The sequence below is a fragment of the Sinocyclocheilus anshuiensis genome, unplaced genomic scaffold (assembly GCF_001515605.1).
Source record: "Sinocyclocheilus anshuiensis isolate Anshui unplaced genomic scaffold, SAMN03320099.WGS_v1.1 scaffold1414, whole genome shotgun sequence".
NCBI classification, from domain to species: Eukaryota; Metazoa; Chordata; class Actinopteri; order Cypriniformes; family Cyprinidae; genus Sinocyclocheilus; species Sinocyclocheilus anshuiensis.
Genome location: NW_015558604.1, coordinates 2,588 through 12,839, shown reverse-complemented (window position 1 = coordinate 12,839; position 10,252 = coordinate 2,588). Strand labels below are relative to the sequence as shown.

Sequence of the window (10,252 nt, the reverse complement as noted above, 5' to 3'; positions counted from 1 at the left end):
CAGCGAATGGGTGCCGTCAGAATGAGAGTCCAAACAGCTGATAAAGACATCACAATAATCCACAAATTATCCATACCACTCCATCTTGTGGAGCAAAATGATCCATGTTTTTAGGAAACAAATAAAAGTTCCTCTCCTTTTGTTGTCTCGCATCAAAATCCACCCACATATTTGTTTAGAACTGTGGGTTTAGAATTATGACTTCTATGGCTTGTAAATGGTGCTTGATCTCTGCGTATTTCTCTCATGATTCAGACAAGCTGACTTTTTCACTGAGTGTTTGTGTCTTACAAGCACGCAGACTTTAGCTTCACTAGATGTTAACTGATGGACTGGTGTGGATTACTTGTGGATTGTGATGTTTTTATCAGGACTCTTATTCTGACGGCACCCGTTCACTGCAGAGCATCCATTGGTGAGCAAGTGATGTTATGCTACATTTCTCCAAATCTGACGAAGAAATAAACTCATCTACATCTTGGATGTCTGAGGATGAGTACATTTTCAGCAAATTTTCATTTTTGGGGATGATAAAAAGAAACTCTTGCCATTTCATTCATCTTTTCACATCTTTAAGATGAGCAGAAATGTTTAGTGGCTACCTTTTTCCAGTTTGTGACACTCTTTCAGCAAGCATCAACTAATGTTCAGTATTGGGTGCATTACTGTTTAAAAATATACACTAAAAAGGTGCTTCAATGAGCAGCCAGAAGGATGAGTCACATTACATTAGCCAATATGAAAGCGTACAAAATGTGAATACTTTCAAAAACTATTTTGCAGATCATTATTTTTTTTTTAAAGCAAGGCCAGAAAAATAAACCCAAAGAAAAATCATGTTTAGTCAGCATAACACTTTTTAAAAGAACATGAATTTAACACTGTTTGATCAACTACAACAGCAAAGCATGAGGCATCCCATATGAGTATTATAATGTTTTTTTTCTGGAAGTGTCTTCTTTCCTCGGTATTCCTTTATTTTAGGAACGTTCTGAGATGCTAGACTTGAATGCCTTGTACCGCTTGTTTTATATTTTCTAGCAGGGCCTTGTTCTCTGGACTCTGATAGTGATCTTGATTCGTGTACATGTCCGTTAGCGTGGTCACGTATGCGTCAAAGTTCTGTTCGCTCATCGGCTCCTGTAATACACAGAGGAAAGCTCCTGTCAGATGAAATACAGTATGTGGAAGATGATGACAAAACAAGAGTCTGGGTAATACAACTCTGAGAATTAAGTCATAAGTTCTTAAATTTATTGTTATTCCTGTATACAATTCACAGGACGCAAAATTGTAGTAAGAATTCAAATGGATTGAAATTCAAAGAAATGAATGTAACAGTAAATGCAGTTTACTGTCAGTATAAATGGCCAAAAACATATGGGCTATTTGCAGAAACATTCAACGATAACAATCAAGTTAGTTTTCATAATTCACACTGTTTTAAAGCAGCATTATGGAAATTTCTTGCTGTAAATATTACAATCAATATTAAAAGAATTAAAAGAAAATGGCACATATTGAATACTAGCATAAATTGTCAAAACTATGATGCAAATGTTTTTGTCATAAAACTTTAGTGTGACTTTAATTTCAAATGTAACATTTTCATTGCAATTCAAAATCCGCTGTGTGGATTTAATTCGATTCAAACTGACAGTTGTGAACTGAAAGGAAGCCAGTTCTTAAATGACACATTTTGCAAACCCTGATATGAATTCTGGAGCTTCAAACAGCTTGTTGCCACAATAAAACTTTCATTAAAAGAAACACAATGTAAACATCATTTATTCAATTCAATCTAAATGGAAATCGCTGGATTTGGTAGCATTCACTAATGGGAAAAATATGTGAAGGACTAAAGCTGACTGAATGGTTATTAAAAACTGATTCAGTGAATAAGCTTTCCATTGATGTATGGTTTGTTAGGACAGGACAATATTTGGTCGAGATATTTGAAAATCTGGAATCTGAGGGTGCAAAAAAAAAATTATTGAAATATTGAGAAAATCATCTTTAAAGTTGTCCAAATGAAGTTCTTAGCAATGCATATTACTAATTAAAAATTAAGTTTTTATATATTTACGGTAGGCAATTTACAAAATATCTTCATGGAACATGATCTTTACTTAATATCCTAATGATTTTTGGCATAAAAGAAAAATCAATAATTTTGACCCATACAATGTATTTTTAGCTATTGCTACAAATATACCCCAGCGACTTAAGACTGCTTTTGTGCTCCAGGCTCACAAATCATTAATGAATTTCAGCATGACTAACACCAACTGCACTCAGCCACTTGAAAATTGACTGACATAAACAATATAGTATTCACAGCATACAAATAGTCATATGGAAAGGGTAGGAATTAAACTGTGGTCTTACTCTCTGATGTAAACAGCTGTTATGTCTAGCTGGAGCCTCTTTGTGAAGTGATTTCTAGAGGTAAAAACAAAAGTGTATTAGCTTAAAGCAAATAACATGCTCAGTACATACAGGACCTGGCCACTTCTGTCTAAACACCTAAGACACATCTGGAACAGCTTTTTGTTTTGTTTTAGATGTTGCAATGAATAATGTGATGCGATATGATGACATCTGCTAGTTAAAGCAGCAAGTAGACAGTTTTGCATTGACAATTTGTATGTAAAAAGGATAAGCTACTGATTATTCTTATTTGATAAAAGTGGCACAAGTTCAGTGAATTCACCCTTGAATCATACACAAAGGGTTAACTATTCAAGTTATAAGCATATACATTTACAACCTATTTTAACCAGGTTGAAAATATAATTTACAATTAAATGAAAATATATAGTTTCAATTTAAATTAAATGCAGTTATCTTAAACATGCTTTTTGACCCACTCAACTATGAAGTTCATCTTTTATGTCATTTCATAATCATTTCTATTGTCTTGTGCAATTTAGTACACTTAAATTATATTAACTTGAAATGTAATATTTATTAACAAACTAGTTTAAATTATAATCAAGTACTTGTGCTTTAGTATGTTAGTCAAAGTAAGTGTACTTCTTTAAATCATGACAAAAGATGAATAAAATATAATTATTTAAAATATACTTGAAATGACTTAAAATACATAACCTTCAATTTGACATTGTTAAGTCATGAAGACTTTATTTTAAGGTGTCCTTGTTACAGTGTAATTATACATTTAAGTACTGAGTAATATTAATTAACTACATGCACTTACTATATGGATAGGGTTACTTGCATGCAATTATGTATAATTAAGTGTTATTATAATAGTAAGTACATGTAACGTGTAACAAGGACACATTAAAATAAAGTGTCACCTTGTATTTCTTTAAGTGCACTTAAGTGGCCTTTTATTTCATTAATATTATATTACTTGCAAGTACAGTTTTTTTTATTGAATTTTAAGATCTGAAGCACACTACAAGTGCACATTCAATATAATTAAGTACACTTCTTTTTTTCACAAGGGATTTAGGTGGAAAAATGTGACTTCTTTAAGTTCAGCAGTAAACTTTCCAAATTAAGTGGAAATCGAAAAAAGAGAGAAAAAAGTCACAAATGGCACTGTTTCCTGAGAATAAGCTTCATCTAAATCTTTTAAGAAACAACCAATCAGCATTGTCGAAGAAACTGAACACAAAATGAGTGAGCCATGCAGCTTAAAACCCTATAAACCATAATCAACGCTGTGTGATTAATGCAATAGACATAAAATAATATGTAATATGAAATATTACCACAAACTCAGCAGAACTGACTATATCAGTTCAGTGGTTTGCCACTGAGTTTGACAAAATATGACAATCGGTGAGCAAGCTATGGAGATTCAAATAAGATTATGACTGAAATGTTTATTTCATAAAAAAATTTTATTTCTGTTTTTATTTACCAAGTTGAGATGAGATGAATGAAAGTTTTGATCAGAATGTATACGCTTCTAAATCTGCGGGACTGATTCGAAGAACATGTTTTCAAGCTAACTCGTTGCTGAGTAAACCATCTTAAAACCAGCCTGACCGGGAGACCTGCTAAGACCAGCAAAGCATCTTAGGCTGGTTTATGCAGTTTGTTTATTAAGCAGAGCTGGTAAAATTGAACAACCATTCAATAAATGGTCCAAAAAAATTCAGATTACACCAACTGACTCTTACAATTTTCCAGCTATGGACTAGTTTGAAGCACAGACTATTATGCTAAATTTGCTGAATGTACCAAGAACAGCGGCCTCAAGCCGAATAAAGTTATTTTTCTTTTTCTAAATGAACAGAATAAAGTAATATGCTTCTTTGTCCACGACTTGTCCTCTATCGGTTGGGGATGGTGGCCCTTACCATATGAGGTAGCTGGATATTAGCTAAACTGTTTATCAGTGAATGGCTGAGGCTGGCCAGCTCATGCAGGAGAGATTCATTTTGTTGTTCAATCACCTTGTTTTCTTCCTCTAAGGACTTCAGATTAGACTCCATTGTGGTAATCTGTGGGACATGAATCGGCAGATGTGTTAAATCTATTGTGATAACGTCTTCATAGCATAGCACAATAAATTATTATCTTGTTTGTTTTAAGTAAGACTGCAGTAAGTATATTGTGGGTAGGGGTGCTCCGATTGATCGGCTACCGATCGCTATCGGCCGATAATCGCTTTGGGATGATTGATCGGCGGTCTCTAAAAAGGCCGATCTCAAAAAAACGATCTCAAGCTAATGACGCGCCTGCCGTGAGAGGTTCGGCATGACATGCCGCGGCACTGTCTCAGTCTCTGTCCGGCGCGGCTGAAATAATTGTAATGCTGAAGGTGAGGTACAGTTCATACTTCTTCATTAAATAACTTATAAAGTAGCTAATTTGAAAACTTTCTGTGAGACACAATTTCACAAACAGCGTGAGTGAATCACTGTGCGCGCGTTCGCTTTCTCTCAAAATGCGCAAAGGGCTTCAAATCAAATCACGTTGTAAGCAAGCTGCACAGTTGTCACAGGAATTGTCACTTGCACAATCGAGGCAGTGTCGCATCGTCACTAAAGTTTATAAATTGCATTTCTTTTTAATTCTTGCCAGTGTTTAAACCATTCAGCGCTCGCGCGCTCTCCTGGAGACTCCTGGAGACTCATGCACACTCGCAGCGCACACACATAATGCCAGGTTCATGTTACTCCGTTTGCAGTGCGTATGCGGTGAGTATTTTTTCCACGCTCATGTTAACGGATTAATAAAGCGTGCACACTGCACACGGTTGCACACACATAATGCCAGGTTCATGTTACTCCGTTTGCAGTGCGTATGCGGTGAGTATTTTTTCCACGCTCATGTTAACGGATTAATAAAGCGTGCATACTGCACACGGTTGCGGTCCGGCAGTGCGTTCAGGAGCGGTGCGTCTGCAGCAGTGCAGAGATCGTTTCCGCACCGAGTCTATGTTTTCTGCGCTGCAAGCGCTGAATTAAAGTAACAGCGCATTGTTTGCGTAAATATGAACATGGATTGACACGAAAATTTTGTAATTACACACCATAAATGCATATAATTAAAGACTACTGTGTTTCACAGTCAATGTAGGCTATGGCTTTTTGGCTAGGTGTAAAGGAAAAGAGCACTTTTAGATAAAGAAGGCAATAATAGATGGCACTCGTGGAGGTAGGAAAACAAAGTTCTTTATGAACCGCAGGATTGCATGTAATAAAGATTTCAATGCAAAAGAAAAGGCAGTAGAGCTGACTGTTTATGTCATTTGTAAGTTTTAATTTAGAATGTTTGTGATAATGTAAGGAAAGTACACTGTAAAAAAATAAATAGTTGAGAAAACTTAAAATAATAAGGCAACTTGATGCAGTAAGACTTTTCTTACTGCATCAAGTAAGTTCTCTCAACAATAGTTTTTTAGTTCTGCTCAGTAAAGATACTTTGTTTAGTAAATGTAAATTTGTTTGTTCATGCAATGCTGATTGTCTTATTTTGCTAATAGAAAAATTCTTGTCACAGCAACTGAAAAAACAATTACTGTCGTTGACGTAATTAATTTTTTTCTGTTGCCTGGATGGAAAAAAAATGTGTAAAAAGTCATCACATTATCGAGTTTATGTTTGCTTACGAATGACAAATGTTAATGGGCAACTTAGTCTAATAAGTAGTCAACATTGTTTATGCTTGTAAAACAACTTACAAGACTAAGACATCCAGGAAATGGAAATTAAATGTTAAAAAGATGAGCTCTTTACATCACAGTACAGCAAATAACTAACAATAATGATAAAACAACAGCAAAAAAATTTAAATGAAGTCTGCAAACAGCAAAACAATAATCCTATAACAGTAACTGCATAATTTATTCATACTGCAATGCATGCTGGGAACTCACAAAGCCTTAACATTTCAACAATATGACATTCTTTGTTCAGTCAACTGTGCTTGACTAGTTGGGGCAACATTTGGGGTAATTTTGTTGGTCTGACAAGGGTTTTTATGTAGTTTCAAGAAAATAGCATTTTTTTAGTTGTGTAAAAAAAGAATCCAAATGCTGAAAAAGCATTTTAAGTAACAATGTTTGGATTTGAAATCAAAATAATGGATACATTTTGTGTTTGTAGTAAACAGCCATGGATCAGTTGATCAGATAAGTGTGTGCTGCTTCTGCACCGCTTATGTAGTGCACATGGACTGCATACACACTGCAAACGGAGTAGGCCTATGTGTGAACCTGGTGTAAAAGGCCGCCTCACATATTCAATTAAATTCAAGTTTATTTGTATAGCACTTTTCACGATACAAATCATTGCAAAGCAACTTTACAGCAAATTACAACTTTACAGCTCACGAAATCAGGCTTGTGCTGTGTGTAAGCTATTGTGCAACAATTGCACGATTGTCAAAACAAAAATGCAATGCATGATCAAACATTTAGGTGAGATAAATATATATTTTTGAAAAATGCCAACCCCCCTCAAATAAAAAAATCCCCTCTCACAAGAGTCACCTAAGAGGGGAATTCATTTTCAAAAATGAAATTCAGGCCCTGAATAAATGTCTAAAATTGCTGATTGGAGTCTTACTATAATAATTGTACATGATAAAAATAAGGCTTTAAAAAGATCGGTATCGGTGTTCGTATCGGCAGATACTGCTTTCTGTGATCGGTGAACGGCCTCACAAATCCTGATCGGAGCACCCCTAATTGTGGTGTTGAAATGCTTGAAATTAAATGATTTATTAAATGATTAATGGAAAGAAATGTCTCACTCAGTTCACTTTCACACAAATGCTGCATTTATACGGCAAGACCTAATGTACTGTTTTTATTTATTTATTTATTTTATCTTTACACTAGTATTCAAATATACACTAGTGTTCAAAAGTTTTTGGTCAGTAATGCTTTTAAAAGAAGACTCCTATGTTCACTAATGCTGCATTTATTTGATGAAAAAATACAGTAAAACAGTGATTTTATGAAATATTATAACAATTTAAAATTTTTCTGTGTGGATATATTTATTCCTGTGATGGAATTTTCAGCATCATTCCTCCAGTCTTCAGTGTCACATGATCCTTCAGAAATCACTCTAATATGCTGATTTGCTGCTCGAGAAACATTTCTGATTATTATCAATGCTGAATACTGTTGTGCTGCTTCATAATTTTGTAGAAACTGATACAGTTTCAATTATCAGAATTATTTGATGAATAGAAAGTTCAAAACAACAGCATTTATTTCAAATAGAAATCTTTTGTAACATTATGGGCCAGATTTACTAACAGCTTGCTCCAGCGCAAACCACCTTTTGGCGTTAAAATAGCCTAGCACTGTCAGGATATATGTAAATGAGATGTTGCTTAATTGGCGTGTTGTCAGTAAATCACCTGCTGAAATTTACACGCCCATCGGCGCTGTTTTGGAATTGCGAATTTAATGTTTTGCCACAATGTTATTTATTATTTTACAAATTGATGTGTCACAATTTTGAAAAGAAATATTACTAAATGTTACAATAAGACACTTTGACAATATGCCAATGATAACAGTAAAGAGAAAAGAATGATCTAACCGCATGTCGGTGATTAACCGCTCATGTGTGACACGCTCTGTGAAGGACCATAAGTATATCGCTAAGTGCCATTAAAAAATAAATAAATAAAAATCACCAGGTGCCATTTACACAGAATGCGTTTTTGTGTTGACAAAGATGTGACGCGGGCAGTGGAATAGGAAAAAATGCAAGACTATGGTAGTTGAACTTCTTTTAACTTGAGCGCCACATTTTTAGAATGCCGTTTCATGCAAGAAACACGAGCGCAACAAACGCGTCCATGTTTACACAGAAAAAACAAAACAATGGAAAAGCAGCACAACCGAATAAAAAACCTGTAAAGAACTACTGTACTGTACTACATACTACAAGTGTATGTCTGATATTTCATGTTTGCATCAGGGTGACAGGCTGAAAGCTGCCGTTCATTGTTTTTACAGAACATTTAGGCCTATAGCTAATAATAGTCTACTTGTGTTATACCTTCAGTCGTTTTGAATTTGAATTACCTTGACTTTTGATAACTTTTTTAAGCATTTTCCTTGAATTATTTCTGAACATATAATATAATTGTACAAGATGTAGTTGTAGATCATGCCTCTTTTCTGTAAAGATATTTAAAAAGTAATTTGTTGACAACTCCATGTGGTGCACTTGGAATATAATTTTCTTTAACTACAGGGTTAATAAAGAAAAAGTTACTTGAATCATATTAAAAATAGCAAAAAAATTGAGAATCGGTCAAACGTTCTGAAAAATCGAGATTTATTTTATTTTTAATTTTTTTTTGCCATATCACCCAGCCCTAATCACAATATGTATCAACTTTTTTTTTTTAATAAAGTTGTTACAATAGTACAATTTTGGATACAAGTTAAATTTGACAGTCCTACTTTAGAGAGTTTGTCAAAGTTGACTGTAATTATACTGACATCTCAGACACTTTTTTATTTGTTGTGAATTCAGATAATTTACTTGTCTGCTACAATGGAGTTTGTCAAAGTTGACTGTAATTATACTGACATCTCAGACACTTTTTTTATTTGTTGTGAATTCAGATAATTTACTTGTCTGCTACAATAATGTAAAGTCTTAAATTATTTTCATTTGGGAGCTTTTCACAGCAAATTATGATATGTGATTGTTTGTGATTCATTTGATTATTTAATCAGCATAACAGTAAAAATTTATGACATTTTTAACAATGCTCATCTCTAATTAATACCCTGGCAAGACGAGCATTTTGAACAGGAAGTGCATTTTACAGCAGCATTACTGTACCATTGAATGCTCATTATACATGTCGTCATAGATACAGTCATAGACCTTGAACAGTTGAATAGTATCACCCTGCAGATATATTAATCAATCTTTTAAGATAAATAAATCAATAATAAATCAAAACCAATAAATCAATCTTTTGACCCTCCATGATTTCTGTAGGAATTCTCATGCATTCACTAACTTCACCTGAGTGCCAAGTCATGATTTCAGACCAGACATATTCTACTGTATGCCAAACAGCAATGGATACAAGTGTTTAAATTAGAACACCAGATATATAACTAGATGACAATGTAAATATGGACATCTGAGTATGATTCAAGCAAAAAAAAAAAAAAATTTTCCAAATCATGGTCCATGCACTTGAGTATATAATAAATGGTTGTACTTTACTATTCAAAAGTTTGGAAAAATTATTTTTCTTTTGAAAGACGCCTCTTGTGCTCACTAAGGCTGCATTTGTATGATCAAATTACACAGTAAAAATAGCAATATAGTGAAATATTATTACAATTTAAAATAACTGTTTTCTATTTGTTTATATTGTAAAATGTAATTTATTCCTGTGATCATAGCTGAGTTTTCAGCATCTTTACTCTAGTCTTCAGTGTCACATGATCCTTCAGAAATCATTCTAATTTGCTGGTTTGCTGCTCAAATATTATTGGTGTTCAATTATATTTATTATATTATATTATATTATATTATATTATATTATATTATATTATATTATATTATATTATATTATATTATATTATATTATATTATATTATATTATATTATATTATATTATATTATATTATATTATATTATATTATATTATATTATATTATATTATATTATATTATATTATATTATATTATATTATATTATATTATATTATATTATATTATATTATATTATATTATATTATATTATATTATATTATATTATATTATATTATA

At 33.0% G+C, this 10,252-nt stretch overlaps 1 protein-coding gene across 1 annotated transcript; it reads right to left on the bottom strand.

The window, feature by feature from the left end:
- Positions 1–494: 494 nt before the first annotated feature.
- On the bottom strand, positions 495–4,480 carry LOC107680175 (myelin transcription factor 1-like protein). The gene is made up of 3 exons (XM_016475962.1): positions 4,434–4,480; positions 2,389–2,442; positions 495–1,140 (listed from the first exon to the last, which is right to left on the bottom strand). Exons 1-3 carry the CDS (start codon positions 4,470–4,472, stop codon positions 1,000–1,002), a joined length of 234 nt encoding a protein of 77 aa, XP_016331448.1. The 5' UTR covers positions 4,473–4,480; the 3' UTR covers positions 495–999.
- Positions 4,481–10,252: the final 5,772 nt, after the last annotated feature.